The sequence below is a fragment of the Perca fluviatilis genome, chromosome 7 (assembly GCF_010015445.1).
Source record: "Perca fluviatilis chromosome 7, GENO_Pfluv_1.0, whole genome shotgun sequence".
Lineage (NCBI taxonomy): Eukaryota > Metazoa > Chordata > Actinopteri > Perciformes > Percidae > Perca > Perca fluviatilis.
Genome location: NC_053118.1, coordinates 2,093,261 through 2,116,634, shown reverse-complemented (window position 1 = coordinate 2,116,634; position 23,374 = coordinate 2,093,261). Strand labels below are relative to the sequence as shown.

Sequence of the window (23,374 nt, the reverse complement as noted above, 5' to 3'; positions counted from 1 at the left end):
CATGGCGAAAGAGGTGGATGTGGTACCGGGGTGCGATTATTGCTTTGGCATTGCCTACATATGCAGTGACACAACAGGAAACTGGCTGTCTGGAAATGCACAGGATAATGCTGATGATTGATAGCACAGAGTCCATAAATAGAACTCCCACTGCATAAGCACCAAAACCCACTTCCATTAATCTCAAAGAATGTTTAAATTAACTCCTGGATCTGTTCTGCTAAAGAAAGGAGGGGGAAAAGCTGACAGTCTATTTATAAGGAGAAATAACTTGGGAAGGCTTCTAATTTATCTTGGTCTCAGAGGTGTCATTTGAATGAACACACAGCTGCAGTGTTGGGTGAGGCTGACGAAACAACAATGATTACACTGGGATTGGAACATACTCACTGGTGGAATTTCTTCAGATTCTGCATTTTTTTTTTTAACACATTAAGCCGTTCAGCCTGCCAGCTATGTTAAGTCAAAGAGGAAGAGGAACACACTGAGTCTGGACTGGCCCAATCCAGTCCAGCTTTGCACAATTAATCATTGCTTAGTCTAACCTAGTCATCTCAGTTTAGTCCTATTCATTCAAACAGGCCCCATCTTATGCCTATATTTCATCAGCCAGTAAAACAACACTGCCATACGAGCCTTAAAGTTATTTCACCAATTAATTCACATTGACATGGAGTTCATTTTTTTCTAGTTTTCATAGTTTTGGTAATCATTCCTATCATTTAATATAACGTTTACTGGCAAATTATGATATGATGATGCTGCAACTTCCACAACTCCAGTGTGCAAGCAACATGAGTAGTCAGACATTTCAAACAAATCCTCATTTTAACTAAGTGAACATACCCAAATCATCCATTATGATTGTCCTTTGCATTGTGAAACTACATTTGTGTACAGCTACAGTAAGTGCAGTAGGTAGTTGAAGTAGGAATTAAATCTAATGGATGCTTATAGCCGACAGTTGGGGTAATAGCAGTAATGTTACTTTTTACCTTTAAATAAGTGGTTTGTTTGATAATATGGTTAGTCTGTGAACATATGTGAAACGTATTGCCTTCATAGTGGCCCTGTGCATTCAGTTGTAAAGCTGATTTCAGCAGCTTGTTGTATCCCCATCTCACAAAAGACATTTTGACATGTCAGAGTAGGAAACACACAGGTGTAAATAATGAAATGAATGATGATACTGTCAGGGTTTACTGGGACACTTGAGAACAGAGCATTATTATTGGCTAAACATTTTTACATTATGACAAGTCTGCTGTGAAAAAAGACCTATTCTACAAATAAGACCCAGGTAGTAAAAACCATGGGTCTTATAATGATATTTTCATAGCCTTCTCATCTGTTTTGCAGATTTTTTCCATTAACTGAAAAAAAACAAATCTGTTTAAATTGATGCAACATATTATATAACTTTGACATTTTTAGTATCTGTGCTTGAACATATGCTCTACCTACTTTGGAGCTAGAGCAGTGACAGTAAGCTTTGGCATCGAACATAACATTTGGCAGTGAAAAAGTCCCACTGAAAAATAATGAAACACTGGCTTTGATGATGATTTTATTTTAATATTCTTTGCATTCTGATGTTTTTCAATGACGATCTTCAGATTTTTTCTTGATGTCACTCTTTTTTTCTTGGTCAGCTTTTCTTTTATTTTGACAGGGTTTATTCAATCTTTCTTTTTCAGTTTCAACTTTCTGTCATCTTATTTCAATAGTTTGAACGTCTGTTTCTTTTTTTAGAAGGAACATTCAACGTAATTGTTGCCCAACTTGGACCAACGATGTTAAGGCCCTGAAACACCAGGAGATCGTCGTCGGCAAACATACAATTCAATTCAATTTTATTTATAGTATCAAATCATAACAAGAGTTATCTCGAGACACTTTACAGATAGAGTAGGTCTAGACCATACTCTATAATTTACAAAGCCCCAACAATTCCAGCAATTACAGTAATTCCCTCAAGAGCAAGCAGTGCGACAGTGGCGAGGAAAAACTCCCTCTTGGGAAGAAACCTCGGACAGACCCAGGCTCTTGGTAGGCGGTGTCTGACGGGCCGGTTGGGGATATGATGAACAGTGGCGATAATAGTCAAATTAATAATGGAACAGTGACTTCAAATGGTAGTCGTAGTAGTTCATGTCATATCAGGGCGCTGCAGGGCGTTACAGGATGTAGCGTGGCCCAGCAGAGCAAGGATGGACGTAGCAGGAAGCAGCAGGGTTCAGCAGGACGCAGCATGACATTGCAGGGCACCGCTGAGCTCAGCAGGGAGTGCAGCAGGACCACGACGACAGCTGCAACCAGGATCTTGGTACCAACGTTCTCCAAGGAAATACGCTGGGGGAAAAAACATAAGGACTACGGGGAGTGAACTCCCCAGAAGCTAGGATTAGTAACAAGCATTTCTGGGACGGGATGCACACAAATGGTAATAGCGAGATACATAACTACTGGTACTTATGTAGGTTTATTTATTTCAACATAAACATGTCTTTTAAAAGATCTACATACCTACTTGTAAAATGTAACAACTTAATGTTTCATTCACACGCTCTTGTCATATCGTAGGTAAGCACATTGCTATTGCCAGATGAGTGACAACTCTGTTCGGCTCATGCAGAGCCATTTTGGGTGAAATTAGCAAGTTAGCTAACTAGCCAGCCGGCCGCAGTGGGCTGCTTGGTCCCGCGCTTCTCCACCACAGGGAGACTTAGACTTCTTTACCGAGAGAATGGATGACAGCCCGGGAGATAGACTATCTGGCTAGCCTTCTCCGGTGTCCACTGTCGTCCTGGCGGGGAGTGAAGCAGAGGGACCGTAGGCTCTGTCCTACCACTGGCTGATACCATGGATGTATAAAGGTTTATACGGGCAAACGCTGTTTTATTGTATGTGTCATAGCGGTATCATAATAGTTTGTATAAATGGTTTCCCTGTTTGAATGACGAGATTACCACCGCCTGCTGGCATTAAGCGTTATTTCCTCTCATGCAGGCGCAGAACGTATGTGGCAGTTGGCCATCATGTAGTATTTGCAGTGTGTTCAAGTGCTACCTTTTGGCCAAGACACAGGCGACGTGAGGATACGTTAGGCGACACCACAGTTGGCACTTAGCAACAGTTAGCGGTTAGCCTGATTTGATCAGAATACAGCATAGAAATATTGGATAGGATAGTAATCCATAATGTAATTCTGCTAAATAAAACATCACATTCATTATTAGTTACTCTTGTTTTCATTTAACACATATTGCATATCCAAATACAATACACATTTTCCATAGGCTCAGTCTGCCACTTAAAAAAGTGGGAAGATTGGCAGAACAGGCATCCAAGTGACAGTGCACTGAACCGATGTAAATCACATTTGTTAGATTGACAGCACTCTAGCCCAATGGATTGGGGAAGGGGGGGCAATCATATTTTAGGAGGGGGGCATGTGCTACCCCGTGCCTCCCTTCTAGCCCCGCCCCTGCCGCTCACCAAAGTGCGAGAACAGGCATTTGCGGCGCAGAGTGGGAATGAGAGAGGCACCATTCTCCCTATTACAAGTCAGTGTACCATCAAAATGATTTTAAATGTTGCTGTAATCAAATGCTTTAATCCTCTTGAAGCTCACTGCATCTTTACATGCATAACAACTGACTGAATAAAAATAAAATTGTAAACCCTTGGGAAACCCCCTCCTTTTATGTGTGCCCTTTCCTAACAGGCAGACACTCGAAGTATTAGGACTGTCATCTGCTATTACTGATGAGGAGCTGAAGCTCTGAAGCTAGATATGAAATATAATAAGGGGGTAAAACCTGAGACAGCATCGCCTTTCTTCCCCGTATTATACTCTGGTCTATCTGCGGCCGTCCCAAAGAGTGCATGAGAGATGATGGAGAGATATGGCAGAGTGCGCACACTTGCATATCAGACCTGTACTTTGTGTGTGTGTGTGTGTGTGTGTTGTGTGTGTGTGTGTGTGTGTGTGTGTGTGTTAGCGCGAGTGTATGCTCTTCATAGGCGACGGCAAATATGAGTTGAATGTGAGGCGGCAGCTGATGCGCCGGTAAGGGATGCTGCTGCTGCTGCTGCTGCTGGCTGCCGTGTAGGATGCTTCTCCGCTTCTTCTCTCCTTCGGGCGCTCCTCCGCCTCTTCCTGCACACCGAGAAGAGATTTTTGCAACAGCGAGAAGAAAAAAAGGCTCGTTACCGGCACCGGCACTACCTTATTTTTCTCGCTTCAAGTCCGAAGCATTATGACCGAAGGATCCCGCCCGGAATGCGTCTCATTTAAGGACACTTTTTACCAGGAGCGGCCGGAGAAATATGGAACTTGATCGGCACCTTTTCTTCGTTTAATGCGCCCCCGGAAGATAATAATAACAAAATACTGAGGAGGTGTATGTGTGGAGGGGGGCGTCCGGAGAGAGCGCAGGCTTGGGGATGTATTGTTGGTGAAAGGAAAAAGGGTGATCATTTACTGAGGATAAAAGAAAACGGAGGGGGAAAATGCAGTTTGAGACATTGCGTCAGTTCTGTAGCTCGGTTTTATCCCATTTCAACGGGGCTTTCTCCGCGCCTCAGAACATCTTGCAGACGGAGCTGTTCGAGCAGGCGTTGAGCAACATCGGGTGAGTGATTCCTTTGTAAAGAAATGCCCTGATTTATGAGGAAGGGCTTCCCCGTTGGTATGTCAAACGAGTATTTGGGGGGCGGGAGGGTTGTTGCCTTTATCGATCGGCAGCCAGCCTGCGTAATAACAAGCTCTAGTACTGTTGCTGCTGCAGATATTTCCTAACAGGATGATGGGGCCGATCAGTGATGCTGCCGCGGTTTGCTGTGTGCGCGTGCATGCGCGCACATTTACTAAAATGAACCGTTGGTAGACTGTGACAATGCCGAGGTGTGACTGTGCTGTGCGCGTAGCCTATGTATGTGTGCGCGTGCGCGTACGCCCCAGCGCACCGCTGCAGCATGTGTGCTATACTGCCTCTGCTGCTGCTGCTGCTGTACCTGACAGGACAACATGGGGTTTGTGTGTGTGTGTGTGTGTGTGTGTGTGTGTGTGTGTGTAAAATGTACATTTTTAAAAGAGTCCCAGAGATGGAAAGGAGTGGATGCAACACACCCACACACACAGTCACACACCCACATCTCCCTACACACTCAAACATAGGTAATTATGTTTTTGGAGCAAGGGAAAATATATCTAACACAACAGGTATGCATTATTTGATAAAATAGTGACTACACAGCATAAAACCACAGACAAGCATTTGTGTGCATTACACATTACCACTGAATTAAGAAATCTTAGACTTAGGCAATCATTTTCATTATTTGAAAAATAAATTTAGCATTTTAGCTGGACAAGAAGTGCTTGTGTGGTGTGTCAAGGGAGAGAGAGAGAGAGAGAGAGATAGAGAGAAAGAGAAGTTGGATCTTACTTAGATGCATTGGAGCATATTATGATTAGTCTGCTAAATGCTTCGTTCCCCCACGGAGAGCCCCCTGGTCATCTGGCCAGGAGTGGCTGTTAGACACATTTTGCAGACTGCAGAAGGGCTTCAAACTTGCAAACAGTCTCACGTTCCTGCAGTAGCAGGGCCGAGGGAACACGCAGCAGGGCCGAGAGAACACGCAGGCCTCTTTTTATTTCTCGATATAGGCGCAGGCCCCATATCTCCACATGCATTGTCTGTCTCCGGGGACTGCAAGTCTTTCGCTCTTGCCCCCCACCCTACCGTCAGAAATAATTTACAGCATTGCTGGGCTCTCTGCCACCTCCCATTACATGGCCAGAACACTCAGCCACTGGAAGGGCTGAACAGGGGGCTCTGTGCCTGGAAACTGTGATCCAGCAATCATCACATCTGACTGATTAAATTGAACTTATTTTCCATCACTACCCTTTTTTTCCTTCTCAGCAAATTCCTCTAGTTAGAAGCAGTCTCTGATTGGCAGCTGATGACAGGACTGCTACATTATTGTTATATTGGCTAATTGGAACAACTCACTGGTAGGTGTGTCTTTATGCCTTTATGTCCACTCATTTCTGTACCATATAACTCACTGTTGCAAAACAACAACACAACTCTCTGCAAACCAGCAGTGTGTGCTAGCCAGCTTGGCAATCCATTCGATCAGAGCTGTTTGTGTGCAAGTCTCTCTCTCTCTCTCTCTCTCTCTCTCTCTCTCTCTCTCTCTTTCTCTCTGCGTGTTTCTTTCTTGCCTGGCCAGGCCTGCTAATGGGCTGTATGCTTTTAGATCCAGCTTCCATGTATTATGCATGTGTGCATCAGGAGAGGTTTTAATGGGGTGTGGGGATCTGTTCTTAGAAGGCCTGAATGGTTTTGAATTGAGTGGTCACTACATTTAAACTGCAACCCCTCCTCTAATACACACACATACACACACCTTCCACTTATAACCCCCCCCCCCCAGCCCTATGGCAGCTCTTTGTGCTTGCTTCCCTGAAATGCCTGAGACCAAAGTGTGTCTGTTGTTGGACTGGTGTATGAAGCGATAGAGGGGACGTTATTGAGTTTGTGGAAGACGTCATATAGCCTTTTCCCAGATGAGCCTTTTGCAAAGTGTGTGATGCTATATATGGGATATGAATAGCTGCATTTGATTTTCTGCATAGATGCAGTGTATTGAAAGTAGCACAGTGTTTCAAATCCAGCATATTAAATAAAAACCATATTGCTGCTGTTTAATCATTCCAAACGGGCTGCACAATCTTGGGTGTGATTTTAGTGAGTCATCCTCATACTCACAGCTGTTTACTTCATCTCAGTCTCATATATTGTTCTCCTGCGGTGGCAGCATATTTGCAGCTGTGCACTTCTGCATTTTATAGCTTATATGTGCTGTACAGTGTCACAGATTGGAGGAAAATCAATTTGTTTCGACCACTGAGGGTTCCTCTGAAGTGGAAACCCCCAACCCCCTCCCACACTCATCTATTTACTTGTCTCCTCCAAACATGGGGTTGCCATAGTGATGATATGTAATGTTTGATCAATAGAAATGAGAATGTGTCCTCCCTGTCTGTTAACCCTGATGTTAGCAGTTTAAAGAGATGAAGGAAGGCATAGATCAAGGGATGTTATTTCTAGCAAATTGACATAAGGTGTAAGAAAAAGACAAGAGGGGGGAACTCAAACTACGCACTATGGGCCCTATCTTGCACTCAGCGCAATTGCCTTTGTACACCGACGCATGTATCATTCCTATTTTGCACCCGACGCACAGCGGACTTTTCCCTCCACAGACGCACGTCGGTAAATTAGGGAATGTATTTGCGCTCCCCGGGGCGGTTCAGCAAAAAAGAGGAGGCGTGTTCAGGCGCAAACGTTCCCTGGTGCTATTTTGCAGTTTCAGAAAACAATTCCGCCACAGACCAGGAAAAACCTGGTGTAAAGTCAGTGGCGCTAGTCTAAAGTCAGTAGCGTGTTATTCAGATGCTATTTTAGGGGCGCATGCTTGGCCATAAAGTAGCGTGCGCACAACGCGCACCTCTCTCATCTACAGCAGTTCACATTTTTGAAAACCATACATAATTACAAAGAAAAATATTACTGAAAATGCGCTTCATGTGTTTGGATCGGTCAGGAGGCACTTTACAGTACAGTCCTCAAAAAGTCGCAGCATTCTTTGTGGCTTGTTGTGTTTTACACAACATTTCCATGAATCATGGATGTGTTGATGACATAAATGAGGAAATATTAGAGGACTTAAGGAGACGTGATGTTGAACTACGGTGGGATTGGACACTCCGGCGGAATCTGGTCCGGGAGTGGCAATGCATAATGCGCTCCTGGTGGAGCGGGTGGACGGAGATGGAGTGGGGGGAGGAGGAAGGGGTACAACAGGAGCAGGTGGTGCGTTTGGAGGCCCACGCTCCATGGCTGCAGCAATCCTCTCCGGACTTGAGGAGATGCGCCCGAGAGGCCGCAGCAACATCGCCGGCAAATCCGCCGTCATAATAGCGATCCGCCACGGAACAAGCGCCCCTGCTCTTAAAGGGAATGAGAGATGACGCTCTGATTGGTTATTTTCACGTTACGCCCAAACCACACCTAGCTACTTCAGACCAACCCATTTAAGATTTGCCCCGCCGGTATAATAGCAACAGCACCCGAGATCCGCCCACAAAGCTACTTGCGTTTTGCGTTTCACGTCTGGTTTCACACTTGCATTTCAGATCGTTAAAATAGGGCCCTGTAGCTTTAAAAGACTTAGCGAGGTGGTCTGGGGCACATTTGACCACATATCTTTTGTAGTGTAAACGCTAATCTGTCCTTAAGCGTCCCCAACAAGAACACCACAGGAAATTACATCATCAATGTAGAACGTGGTGGTTATTTTGTTGCCCGTGCGCCAACGCTCTATAACTTGCCCGTTTAACAATGCATTGGACAAAGTGTTGTGTGACCGTCCATCGTTTTGCCCTATGGAAGGAGATATGTTGGATTCTGCTGACGGCGATATCTTCAGCTATAGCAAAAAAAACAAAAAAACAACGCTAACGTGACTGACGTGAGTTTGGATGCAATAATTTGGGCGGGGCCCTTTGACCTTCTAGCGGAAGTGACGTAGGAAGTAGCGAAATCTGAACACAATTTGTCAGCTAGACATGCATGATAGACACTGTTGCTGCCCGATCCATATCAGAAACACAATTTGTTCTATGCATGTGCAGAGGTAGTTGAGGTTAGACATTGAACTTGAATGGTTAGGGTCAGGGGATAGGTTAAAAACAAATCAGGTTTCCAGTATAGATGGTGTAGTGACAGACACAGGTGTGAACAGCGATGTGTCTCGGCTGTCCACATGTGTTCGGATCACCAAAACTCATTTTAAAAACCAAGTGTAAACAGGGCCCAAACTAACCTGCTCTTTTAGCAAGCTACTGTGATGTTGAAAGGCTGCTTACCTACTGGAATAGAAATGTTTCTAATTTCTCCTTCTTGGCAATACATGGCTGATTGAAGTGGTAATCAGGAATATTAAAGGGCTGTAGTAAGGTCACCTCCAGCTACAGCTGATGCTGCGCTCATTACTAGACATCTCAGGTGTGGACAGCATCTGGACATGTCTGGGCATTTGTTTCCATATTCTTCAGCTTTGGTTTAGGTCTCTTTGGTGAAACTCACTCACAATTAGCTTCTTCATATATAACCTTTATTTAATCAGGTACTCTCTTTGAGATCACTATCTCTTTTGCAAGAGAGACCTGAGTAAAGAAAAGAAGAAACATAGCCAGACAAAACAACATGACAAAAACATACCAGACAAACAAACACACATAGAACATAGTCAGACATAATAAAAGCACATACAGCATCAGTGAAAAGCACAGACATCACTAGATAGGTTCAAAGTGTTCACCTCCTCTGTCTTGTGTGTTCCCTTACACTACGCTATACGATTATTTTCAAAATGACACGGCTATACTGGCTTTAAGTAACTTTATTAAACACTCACATCCAGTCTGTCATACATGGAGCATGGAAGACACTTTCCACTCTGATTTCTACTCTTGTCAACCTGTATTCTATTGATAGCAAGCATTGTAGATGTGAGGTGAGAGGAGCACAGTGGAGAGACAAAGCAAGGAAGGAAAAAACGGAGAGAGGACGACAGAAAGTACCAGGAGGAGACAGGAACACCCAGGCATCAGTCACCACGGTGACAGAGCTGTAGACGAGGCAGACATAGCAGGCTGCAGCTTGTGGGACTCTGAATCCCTGGAGCCCCAGATTCATGTTAATGTGACAGAACTGGGAGAAAGGAGAGGAGGAAAGAGGTAGAAGGAAGAAGTGAGGAGAGGAGAGGAGAGGAGAGGAGAGGACAGGAGAAGGAGACAGACTGCAGACCTAGAAACGGCGAGAGACAAGGACATGGATCTACAGCAGTCCGTCCCTTGGCTCTTCACAGTCCTGGACACCTGTGTTGATTTAGAGGTGTATCCACCTTGATATGTCATTGGCCACACTGTAGTATATAGAACATTTACCTATCCCCTGTTTTTACCCTTCTCTATCCAGGGTAAGTTGACGGAGTGTGTGTTTTGTTTTCCAGCAACGCCCTGCTTTACATTCCCACAGTTACACATTAACGCCTTGCAGATGCAAAATCAAGCTGACTGAGCTCCTCCACTGGAGCTACTGGGAGTTAAATGCCTCGCTGAATGCAAGTCCTACCCACATTTTCCCAGCCAGCCTCTAGGCTACCATCACCTCTTTTTTCCATCTCTGTGAGTACTATAAAGTAGCGTCTTGAGGGTTTAGGTGTGGGAGTCAGACTGAGGCTCAAACTGTATCCTCAGTAGTTGTTATGCAACCTCCCCCTCCCCGGCATCCCGTCACACCTCGCCCACGCTCGGCCCACCCTCAGCCCTATGGTGTTGTACCCGGGTGTTGGCGGCACTCAGCAGCTGTAATTAAGCCGGCCTTTTATTGGTTTTGTCCTCGCCGAGGGAGATGTGCGCAGGAAGAAGGGAGGCCCTGGTTTATTGCCTGGGCGGCTAAGAGGGGTTATTATGATTGCACGCTGGAGAGAGAAAGAACAGAAGTGGATAGAAAGAGAGATAAAGTGGAGAGAGTTGGAATGATAGCAGCGCAGAGAAAAAGGGGATGAATATTGTGAGAGAGACAGCGGTAAAGGCTGAATCGATATGCTTGACTCCTCTCTGCTCTCACCAAATCATATCTCAGCATCAGACAGAGATTGAGAGAGGAAGAATGAAAGAGAGAGAGAGAGAGAGAACTTGTAGCTAGCGGTGCGCTCTGTAGCCAGATAAGCATCAGGCTAATGTCCCCAGCCCCAGGCCTGCTGCCACTGCTGCTAACGCTGCTGCCCAGAGAGCGAGGGGTCTTTGCAGAGGTTTGGTTACAGGTTGCTACAGCACAGTCTCATTGCCAGAGACACATGGGATGTCACACAGTAAGATATATACGTTACGTATATGTCCTCAGCAGTGAAACAGGATGAGGAAGGTACAGAAAGGGTCACGGAGCAACAAAGGAAAGATGGTGTACTTTTCAACAGAAACACCAACCTGTGCAGAACGCTGACATCTGGGCTCTTTTCATGCTTATGGAGCGAGACTGATTCCCTCAAAGGCTGAAGAGGCATGTGTGCACATGTTTGTGTGTGTGTGTGTGTGTGTGTGTTTGTGTGTGTGACTCTCAACCTTTAATGGTTGAGTTAGAGTAGGCATAGTGTCCTCCCAGTAAAACTACATTTCAGTTCGGCATTAGGATCCACTTCCAACTCTGCCCCAGGTCCTTAACTTCTTCCTCTCTCTCTCTCTCTCTCTCTACACTCACTGATGGACTAAAGAGAAGGCTGCTGAGTGGCATAAATGTGACTCAGCTCTTTATGTGTGTGTGTGTGTGCATGTGCGTGTGCGTGTGCGTGCGTGTGTGTGTGTGTGTGTGTGTCCTTGTGTTTCTTTGTGAGAGTGCATGTGGCGGCACTTGAATGTTCATGTGTTTGAAGCCCAGACCCTAGGAGGTCTTTTTTTCCTCTTAAAAAGACTCTTTTTTTCCTGCTCCCCAACAGATGTCTGATGTCATCTTGTTTTTAAATAGCCAAGAGAGGCGAGAGAAACTGCATACGTCGCATGGATAGTGCTTTGCTTTCAACCATATGCCTTGATGTGGGAGGCTATTTGTCAATGTCAGTAACCATTGAACAGTTTTTAGAGGGGTTAAATTTGCCTGCCTTTGCTGTAGGAGCTTACCATCAGTGTAGGATAGGGTTAGTGCTAGTGTATAAACATACGTTATTCCACAAATCCTCCTCTGGCCTTGATGTTCAGTGCAGGTGCTAATTGAAAGCTAAGGCTTTCTCCTCCGAAAGGTACTTCACAGCATCATCATTCTTGTTTTACATTTGATTTATTGATTAAAGAGGCTTATGAGGTCAGACCTTTGGAAGGTGAAGAGGTGGACTTTATTAGCTAAATCTGTTATTCAGAGCAGTGGAGTCCACACAACACATCTCAACAAATATTTCAGGCTATTATTAGCATTGAGTAACTTTACATGAAGTCATTTCTGTATATATGGAATCCATTTTAAATCCAACATTAGTTAAGGACTATTTCAGGGTCTACTAATCTATATTGATGATGTTCCACTTCCGGGGATTGCTCCGATGCCACCGGAAATTCCGCTGGATGTCCTTTTTGGCCGGATGTCCGTCACCTTCCTCTTTCTCTGTGTTGGCGTTCTAACCTCCGGTGGATTTGTGAGGACTATGGTTAACTGCTCCTCAGATCTCTGCAGGGTAAATCCAGACAGCTAGCTAGACTATCTGTCCAATCTGAGTTTTCTGTTGCACGACTAAAACTACTTTTGAACGTACACATGTTCCACCAAAACAAGTTCCTTCCTGAGACTATTTAGCAGAGGCACAGGGGCTCCGTCCGAGGCTTAGCGCCACCCAAGACGACTGTGATTGGTTTAAAGACATGCCAATAAACCAGAGCACTTTTCTCCCATCCCGGAATCCTGTGTGAACTAGCCAGCAATGCGAGACTAATGGTCTACAGACCAAATCACTATAACGTCGCACTTAGTGCCTGAAATGGGCACTGAGTACTGACACTTCTGGTTTTTGTCCACATGAGTACCCTTACTTCTAATTGTTATTAACAGTATTATTAATAGGCTGAGATCATATACTGTATATACAGTCTGTGGCTGATATTCATGCCATATCATGATTTATTGGGAAAAATGCTATGCAAAATCAGTCATACAGCACCCCTATATGGCTGAATGGAATGATCCTTTGTTTCATAACCACATTTTCAGACACTGCGACGATTCGACTGTCAGATTGGTAGTTGAATCAGGCTCCTTAGATCGAATCATGTCAACCCTACAAGATATACGTAATAATGTAAATATATCCAAGACACATGTAATGATCATGCCATGCAACTGCTGAATTAGGGTACTGGCACCTTTTTTGGTCCAATTCAGGCACTGGTCGCGCTAATACAAAAATCACTTCCGGGTAGACAAATGGCCGTTGATTGGAACTGCAGATATATGTGAAATCGGCAAACTTGTTATTTATTTTTTTCTGTTATTTTCAGACGTATTTGTAATGTTTAAAGATATATATATATACTGTAGGTAAACACGGTGGTAAACACCTATTTGCTGTGCTTATTTTCTGTACTGTGTTGCTTTACCTAGTGTGACGATCAGCAACATCTCACCGAACTGACTGCTTTTTTTTTTCCTTGGTGTCATTTTCTTTAGTCTGTGTCTCAACAGGTAAATTAGGTCTCCAAGCTAACATTAGTTACAGTGGGGACATATGAAAGCATCAAACATGCATTTTGAATGAATGAGATGAGGGTATATCCAGTTGTTCCTAGTCCCAGTTTGCTCAGCGTCTTTAAATTGTATTTAAGGGATGCAGAAGTTATTTTAAACAAAATAATAATGGGTCTATATGTACAGGTGTTATGCTCTAGGAATCTGTTTTTAGTCATTTAGTACTTGTACTTGTCCTGTTACTGTTTCCACACCACATACCCAATGCACAATTGACCTGATAGCATAATATCTGCATGCATTATTTCATGAATGGGAAAGAGACCGCTTTACATGTAATCCTGTTGCTGTGCCCCAAATCCAAATCTATTTCATGCTCCAATTTATTCAATTACCAAAAATACACTTGAAGAAGCTGTGTGATAAAGCAATAATGAAAAAGCATAATCTAAACATCTGCGTCTATCCAGCCCATTGCTATCATCATCATCATCCGTCTCTTCCCCAGCTCGTGCTCAAATCCTCTTTTGCAACCCTGATGGTATTTCACAAGCTCAATGAGATTAATTATTTCCATATTTTGCAAACATTGCACCGTGTGTGCGGCTCCCCCGTCTCCCCGCACGTGTACAATTAGCTCAGTTCATTTGTGTTGCAGATGAGCCGGCCCTGGCGGTGCTCGGCGGCCTCCCTGGGCTTCTCCTGCCACGCAACGGAGAGGAGAACCCAGCCGAGGAGTGATCAAAAGCCTCCTCCTCTGGCAGGCAGATGCTGAGTAAACACAGAGAAGAAGCTTCAGTAACTGTCTCCTCCCGCTTCCGCTTCTCGCCTTCATTATTTTTTTGGAGTCTGCTGGCTGGCGTTGAAACCCCATGTAATATTCATTTAATTCCCAGTGTTTACTAGATCATTAGGTTTTAGGATAGTAGTTGATCTGATCTCCAGGGGTTGCTAGGAAGAGGAAAGAAGCTGACTTTGAAGATTTTCCTTTTTTCACTCGGCGGGCTTCCTTCTAGTTATTCATATGTCTCCCTTGATCCTGTTAGAAAACCATTCACAGTCTTCCTGCTTTCGGAATTGTAAAGCATTCCTCTTTTCTCGTCTGCGTCATCACACTTCTGCTCTCATTTGTACAACTAAAGTTTGAAGGCTGTTTTTGGATTCTGGTACAGTGGTACATCAAAATGTAAACCATGGACCCAGGTACTGCCACCATCTGTGTAAAACACAATTTAAAAAATCCTATCCGTGCATAATACAGACGAGCAGAGTGTTACTTCATATGATGAATGTAAATCTAGGAATCTAAGGGCAAAATGGTGGGTAGATTCAGATGATAAAAAGGAGATGCACCATCTCCTCACACCTCTGGTTGAAGTTAACCGCTGTCGTAGATGAAATGTTTTCTCAGACCAGGGCCCCTCCGGCCAGCTCAGCTCCCTGGCTCAGGGCATGTGTTACAGACGCTGTCCTATGCAATTACAATTAACCCACACAGCCCTTTGGTCGGGGGCTCGCTCTGCAAAGGTCTGGCCGCAGGTTCATCGATTGAGACGTTGGCTTGCCAATGCCATTGAGCGAAGTAGAAAAGGTCTTTCTGCTGAGCACACAGGGACACAGCGAGTGGCTTTTTCATCAGATGGAGAGGAAAGTGGAAACTTTCTCACAAAGCTCGCTTTTTTTTTTATGTGGTAAAACTCCAGCTGGAAGTGCTGCAGTTGTGATTGATTGGGAAAAATAGAAAAGGATGCAATATTTTTGAATACAAGCGGACATAAATGTTTTTTTAAAGTGCCATATCAATGCTTGATGTAGTGCACTCTTCGGAATGCCTTCCTGGCAGCTGTTGAACTCCTACTATCTGCATTTATCATGCATCATTATTAGTATGATTGTTTTCAAAATGAGTATTTTTGGGGGATGAGGCATCAGTGTAGCTCTAATAAAGTAAGTATTACAATGGTCATTAAAGAATAGAAATATAGCTTTTGTGACATCTCATTATGTGCATAAACTTGTATAAAGTTATTGGAGTCTCTTTTATTTTTCAGACAAGTATCTTCCATATCTATGTCCTTGTTGGCATTCTCAAACTCTTCAACCCTTGTATTTAGCAGCACCATGTTTCTTTGATCTCAATGTATGAGTGGGAGTGTGAGTGTAGTGACATCTCTCAGAAGAGGAAAGTGTTTCAGAAAAAAGCTCGGGAGGCATCGTCCCATTATGCACAGCTTCCTGTCTGCCTCCGGGCGAGCCTTCTAGCAGCCTATCTGTTTGAATTCAACTTAAGAGAGACTTGTGGGGAAAGGCAACGAAACTGGAATGGAGAAGATGGGGAGAACAGCAGTTTATTAATTTGAAAAAATGCACTGAAATGAGTAGCATTTCAGAAAGTAACTGACTGGGGGAATATTTCAACATGCTTTGCTAACTAGTCCCAGAGCAAGATGAAGAAAACAAGATCATTTAAAGTGGTTGCTTCATTGGAACCCATTGTACACGTCTCCCATTATTCTGCTTCTCAAATGTTGTATGCCTAATTTGGCACATTGTAGGACAACACCGGTGTGGCTATGTGTCTGAAACAAACAAACATTTTGTAAATGTTGCCTTAAATTATATATTTTGCTCAATTAAATAAAGCAAGATTTGAATCTTTCCAAATGAGACCATTGAAGTGTTATAGTTCAGCAATTCACTTTGCATACACTTAAACAGTGATTAAATTTGCATGCCAGATAAAGATAAAGCTTGATAGAGATTGTCAAAGTAGGCTCTATGAGTTTACGTCTGCTGTGTGTTGCTTGCAGTCAGTGCATATCAGAGTTTGTTAAGCTGGGCAATCAGTGAGCAATACTCTAAGTAGCATACATCTTGATTTGATTATGCTCAGGGCCAAGCCACAGCGATGCATTGGGGTAACTTGGCTGCAGTGGCTTCCCTTCCCTATAGATGTAATTGGAGAGTGCTTATACCTCCTTTCCCTGTGCTTCCAATTTAGGCCACTGTCACACTGTCACAAGCACAATCCAAGCAGATGACCAGTTTGTAGCAAATACATTGGAAATAAGAAGAATGTATATAACACATTAGATATCACATCTGTACACATTCAAAATACCGACATTTCAACATTGAATAATCTCATTTTTGCGGAAGGCTGACTTCCGTGTCTTTAAACCGGTTTGAAAAGGTGTGAAGTGCCCCCCACCACACACAAAGAGCTTTTACTATGATAAACGGTTGTATTATTATTGTTAGTTTATAAATGATGTGTTAAAAATAGCTGCTGTGGTGATAAGCGTGAACTGTGCTGGATTGCCAGAGGCAATATGCAGTGTGCACTGCTGTGGAACAAAGGCACGTTTAAATAAAAATAAAAATGCTGCAGTCAAGTGGGCTCGCTCATGTTTTCCTTGTGTTTTCTCTTCATTGTGTAATTACAGTACTTCAAATTCAATGTTTTCTCTGCCAGAGAGTATGAACACCCATAAAATACTTAAGCTTGTCACAGTTGCAATTTTATCAGCATTGTTTCACTGTTCATCATATGGCGTTTTAAACTGAACCACATCAACTACAAAGTTGTACTCAGTCATATTGGATTTTCGGTACATTCAGGTCTTTAGCATAACCCGATTTAGAATTTTAGTTTTAACTCTACAACCCACTCTGTTTCTTATGTGCCCAGAAACGATTTGTGCAAGAATGGACTCCAGTCTCTACAGTCTTCCTGCCCCCCTTTCTTGTTCGAAACTTCTTTTCTTCCAAAAAACACTTTTACTCTGTAAAGGAGTTACATTTTGAAACCAAGTGGCCAAGCGGTGTGTCTACAAAACTTTGAATGTGACTTTTTCTCTGACTCAACAATAGTAGTTACTGTAGTCTCACTCTCAGTTAGTCTCTGTATCAGGGCTTTTCCCCTTAATACCTAGATGGACTTCTTTTTGACTCCAAGCATAGCATAAGCAGTGATATTGAATTTTATATTCTGCTCAGCTCTACATGTATAGGATATATAATACAGTGAAGTATCTTTGTATTTGTGTTTTGTATTTTTCTAGGCTCTAGGCATGGCAATATCAGCTGGTCTGTTGGTCTGTTGGTGTCGTGCATTTTGGTCCAGAGTGAAATATCATGGCAACTATTGGCTGAATTGCTTCAAAAAACACCAGAGCAGGTCAAATCATTCAACCCTTATGACAGAATACCTCTACATGTAATGATTGTCCACCCCAGCCACTGTACAGAGGATAACCCCTTGTTATTTAAGAAACGTTATCTTCTTCTTGATGACATGTGTTACATTAAGGGCCTGCTATCTTTTACTGTTTGTTCATTTGTGACTGTAGTTAAAATTTTGTAGGAGTGTAGCATTCTTGTGTAGAAAGAGAAATGCTGTGAGCAGGATTGGGTGGAATTTTAGAACGTCAAGTGAGCTTTTGTGCAGAAATATTAGATTGACATTGGTAACTCTAGATGATGGGTTCATTCCCCCCCAATTTGTTCGCACAGGGCATTCCTTTTCCGTGTGGAAAGGAATGGAAAAGTGTTGAACGGGACAATGGAGGCCCAACCTTGAACCCAACACGAACAGCTATTTAGCCTGTACCCCATCACCATTTGTCAGCAATGATTGGACAATAACCAAAGAAACATTGCTCACCTGTGAAGGGACCTCATATTCCTTCTTCCCACTGACTGGATCACCCTTCGTTTGTCCCCAGTGCACACACCTCTTCTCCCTGCTTAGTCTTGTCGTATATTTAGGACAGGGAGGGCTTGGCTGGCGCGTCGTGCCGTGCTGCTGCAGTCTTATCTGTTGACAAGAATAGACTCGGAGGAGATGGGGAGGGGAGAGAGAGAGAGAGAGAGAGAGAGAGAGAGAGAGAGAGAGAGAGAGAGAGAGAGAGAGTGTATGTGGGGACGTCCAGACGGGCCTGGACCGCTGCTTGTTTGTCAGGAGGGTCGTCAGTCCGTCCAGCCCCAGAGATGTTATTTTGGGCAGCAAGGATTATTAAAGCATCCTCTGACTCACCCCTCAGCTTTTTTCATTACCTCCTCAGTTTCTGTGTAGCCAGACAGCCGCGCAGCGTCACTGCCTTTGATTTCAAATGCAGCTTGCTCGCTGGAATGAAAAATGCATACTTAGCAGAACCAAGAAGAAATTCGTGTAGAGAGAGGGAGAGGGAGAGAGAGAGAGAGAGAGTGTGTGTTCAATTACTTTTATGTCAGAGCGAGAATGAGATGGGGAAAACGGGGTTCTTAAGACCTTTTTTCTTCCCAATGCAGAAATACATCCCAGTGTTTGGTTACAATAGAATTTGCTGGGTTTTGAATAGTTTGACAAATCTCAATATGTTCTCTACACAGAGCGCTTTGAGAAAAATTAACAATGACTGATGAGCGCTGAGCAGTCGACATGCTACAGCACAGCAGCAGGCACGAGGGGAGGGTCTCCGTGGATATCGCCTTACGCTAAGCTGGAAAGTCTTCGTTTAAAGCTATAGTGCGTAGTTTCTGCCGCCCCCATGAGGAATTCTAAGTAATGACAACAACACTGTCGGCGCGTCCACATGATACAAGCATTCCGTGATCGCACACGCGCCCCCCACCCCTCCTCCACACAGTTGCTAGTACCCCAGGAGGACAGGAGGATTAAAAAAAACATGATGGACTCTTCAGAAGTGGTTCACTTGAGCTTCTGCGTGGGAAAGTTGCTGGACGCCACAATCTTCTGGACATAGTCCTACTGAGAGATCCAGAGAGAGTTGTGAGTAGCTGATAGTCTTAATTAGCTTTGTAGCAACTCATTTGGCAATGGCTTGAATGTAACGGACGTTCATTAATATACAAAAGTTACGCACTAAGTGTTTGTGTTTTGGAGATGTTAGTGTGAAACTGTGAATAGTTGCACACTATTAATTTGACCTGTGCGTGTGATTGTACAGCAGGATGATGCTTGAGTGCTACTTTGGAGTCCAGCATTAAAATAAGACTTAAGTTACTTATTACTCCCTGAAACCCCCTGAGTTAGTCTTTGCTCACCTTCAGTGGTTTAACTAAGTGCAGTGATGGAGCAATGTACTCCAGGGTGTGTCAGTCATGTGACATCATTTTGGACCACACCCATCAGGTTACTCTTTAAAGGTATAATATGTTAAATTTCCTCATTAAAATGTCTAAAAAGGACTAGACCTATTTTATCTAGTGTGTTGAGTTGTTAACTTACATTATCCCAATGTTCAAACCCAGACAAATCTGTAGTTATTCAAGGTAACGGTCCGTTACCGGTACATGTAGTTTCCTGTCGCTGGTGTCCTATGTCCTTACATTTACTTTATCCAGTTTTAAGCCACATTTTTATGACATATTTTTCAGACCTTGGTCGTATAAATTTTGCTGTACAATTAATTGTCTCAGATATAATTGAAACTAACAATATTATTGTCTCTTTCAGTCAAATTAAAAAAAATAAGAATTATTTATTACTTTTTGAAACAAATTAAAGTTTAGAATGAATTCCAGATACATATTTTGTTATAGCACTGTCATAATGTGACCCAGCTAATGTGATAACACAAGTACACAGCATATGAAGTGAACAACACATCTTTATAATCATAAAACATTTTGTCTTGTCATTTCTGTTGCTATGAACATGTATAGGGTCAAGTGCCAACAACTAAATATAAAACTAATAATAAATACAAAATATACAGTTGTTTGGTGATGATGGGCAAAAAAGTTTATTTAATCAGTGGGTTTGTCAGGCAGATTCCGGGCCAGAAACATGGGCAATTTCAATTTCTCTGGCTTGAGGCTGCTACAGCCCAGGATGTTTCGAGTTGCTATGGCAACAAGTGACAGCTGCCGCTAGCATAGCTTTAGCTCAAGTGTCCGATTTATGATAATTTACTTGTATAATTATAATTTTTGGTACATCTAAACAAAACAAACAATTACCATCAACAGTCATACCCCTTAGCAATTAATTGCGGTTAAACAAAGAAACCTGATTAAGTAAAAATATTGATAATTAGACAATTATGTAATAATTGTACAGGCCTATTAACGGCATCTTTTCTTGTGGTTTTGAGCAGAAAATGACATATCTTTATTATATATTGTACGTTCAAATAACATAATGTTGTACCATGCTGAATGTATATACACTATGTGATGCAGTGACTTTCCATGTGTATCCAGTAGAAACAGATTAACAGTTGAAACTTGTGCGCCGCGATGATGTCCAGCCTCTACCACCCTGTGTAGGATAAGCAGGATTTTTTTTTATGTATACTGTAAAACGGGTCTAAATTACAAACGTGTTTTCTCCCTGCCTCTTGCAAATATTTGTATTTTTTTGCTCTGCCTTTTCCAAACATCTACTGAAGAGTTACTTTCCGATATGTCTTTTTTTTTTAAACAGCATACAGTACATTGTGACTTGTCATAGTAGGAAAAGCATATGTGTTAGTAATGACACTAACAATGGCTCTGTTCTATTCAAGTGTCCCACTTAGCCATGACAGTGAGCCAGCACGCACAACTCCAGGACCCTGTAACTGAAGCAGTCATCCTTCATTTTATCATTTATTCAGAGCAAGTCAAAAGCCAGGTCTTGTTACCCACGTGTCGTCACACAGGGTGTCATGTGGTTTCTTTGGAAGGGATGACTAAGATGACGACGTCTTTCATGTGGTGATGAAGCTGTAATGTCTGGTCACAGATGAGTGCCAATCACGTGTGTCTCCTCATAGGTTCAAATACTTGGTATAAAATGAATTACCCACCAGTGATGGGGTGTTGATTACTTACAGGCTCTCCAGAGGACCCCCCCCCCCCCACTGCAACCGTTCTCTGTATTATACTGCAGCTCTGTTCAACTCAAGCTGAAGTCAATAAGCATAATTACAGACAGTACTCCTGTGCTGCTCCAAATTTGCCCCAGTGAACTGTCTGCTGGTGTGTCTGCTCAACAGAGGTGTTTTATGCTTTATTAAATTCCAGCTGTGAGGTGCACATTTTTCATGCATCAGTGTTCTTCACAATATGATAAAACATTTTTTTTCACATACACTCTGCTCCTCTAACCTTTGTCTGTAGGGAGGGGAGAAGCAAGCAAGCAGCGGCATACCAGTCCTGACTTGTAGCTAATCTTAATGACATATTCTGTTGGGGCTTGGCCTACATTGAGTGCTAGCAGTGCCTGTCTTCTTAAAAAGGAGACCTAACAGGCGGTGCAGTGCGGAAGACATATTAACCATACAGAGTATAAACATGAACACAGAAGGCACCAGTTGGTCTACTCTCAGACAGGAGGACAGAGTCTGTGCTCTTGGAGCCAATTAGTGAATACACACAGATCTGCACTCTGCCAGCTGAGCTGATAAATGTAGGGCTGCACAACTTTGTGTCCACTTCAAATTTTCCACAGCACAGGGAGACTAAAGGCTGTTTTATGCTTCTGCGTCGCTCCTACGGCGTTGTGACCCTTTTGGAGTTCTGCGTCGGGGTTGCTTTGCATCGCGGTGCATTTCACCGCTATAACGCTAGGGGGTGTCGCCTGTGTCTGTGTCGCTCACCACTGAAACGGTACTCAGAATGGCTTACCCCATAATAATAAATAAAATATTAATCTTATTTGTTTGGCCTTTTCTTGCTTAGATTTTGTAAAAAGCATCAAAAAATTGACACAGTAAAATCCACTGACCTAGTTACTGTAACCAGAAAATAAGTCTGAGGTTATATGCGAGGTGTCTGCCAGCCAGTTTATGTTATGTTAGCAAGCAAACTTTAGCACAACTGCCCACAAAGTCCTGTTTGCTGGCGAAGTGCTAATTTCAAAATGTTACTGACATACAGTTTAGACACTTTACAAACAGATAACCCCGTCATTGGAACCAAAATATGTCTGAGTTTATTTGCAAAGCTGATGTCTGTGAACTAGCATGTTGCTACTCCCCACAGTACGCTGCTTGAAAGACCAACTATCAACACACAGGACGAGTTGACCAATCACAGTCCTTGCGGTCTGCGTCACCTCGACGCGAAGTTACTCATTTTTGGAGGTGCATGTCGGGCTATGGCGGAGGGCTTGGAGGGGGGTTCGCGGCGACGCAAAGGGGTTAAAGGGTTAAAGGTTAAAGGGGTCACTTTATTATCCCCGAGGGGCAATTTGCATTACAGCCAGCAGTAACAAATAACAAATACCAAACAGCAACAAAGAAACACAACAACAGTATAACATAATTAAAATTTGGATTCACAGGATACTATTAACAATGGGGATAACAGCAGGGATGAATGATCTTTTAAATCTCTTTGTCCTGCATCGCGGCAGACTATATCTACGCGGCAGGGTCTGTGGGGGTACGCCGTTGATTCAGCGACGGTGGCACGCCCTCATAATCTGCTTCTGACTGGCTAGTAGTCCTTACCTAGGTACTGTGCATGTGCGACTCCCAACAAAGATGGAACAGAAGTGAGATGTCTCACTCTGTAGCTAAAACAGAGAGCTCAACACACAGGGTGAAAAGAGGAGCTGCAACAATGTGCAGTATAACAAAAATATGTTTTTTTGGGAAAATGAAACCATGTAAAACTATTCTGGTACAAACTCTAAATACAATTATGAACCTGAAAATGAGCAGAATATGAGCACTTTATTTTTAAAAATACACAGAGCTAAAGGATCGTAGCCCCACCGAGGGGAAAAGTCTCGCCACTGACCACCTATGTGAAACAAATCTTTCCGCAGTGTCTCTCTCTGCCGTGTCATGTTTTAAATTCAGATGGATTTTGATTGGCTGTCAGTGTTTCTATCGTTCATCAAACCGCTCTGAAAGTGATACCAACGATATTGTTCTCCGCTGTCATTATAGTTGTGGTGTGGACTCCACCATCCACTCAGAACGATTTTTAAAACTATATATTTATAGTTATCGTTCCTAGTGTGGACGGCCCTTTATAGCCCTGAACCATTTACATCCCTGACATGATTCTTTGAAGCAGTAGGAGCAGATGTACCTGAACAGTGTCAGCATTAAGTGTGAGCT

At 43.2% G+C, this 23,374-nt stretch overlaps 1 protein-coding gene across 50 annotated transcripts in view; it reads left to right on the top strand.

The window, feature by feature from the left end:
• The window catches only part of rims2a (regulating synaptic membrane exocytosis 2a), a 188,833-nt gene that overhangs the window by 54,602 nt on the left and 110,857 nt on the right, over window positions 1-23,374 (top strand). The window contains exon 1 of one of the 50 annotated variants that reach the window (XM_039807167.1): window positions 4,051-4,637. The exons of the other annotated variants lie outside the window; for them this stretch is intronic. Within the exon in view, the coding sequence (XP_039663101.1) occupies window positions 4,516-4,637 (122 nt within the window). The 5' untranslated portion in view covers window positions 4,051-4,515. Of the gene's footprint in view, window positions 1-4,050; window positions 4,638-23,374 lie in introns of those variants that run through there. 50 annotated transcript variants of the gene reach the window in all.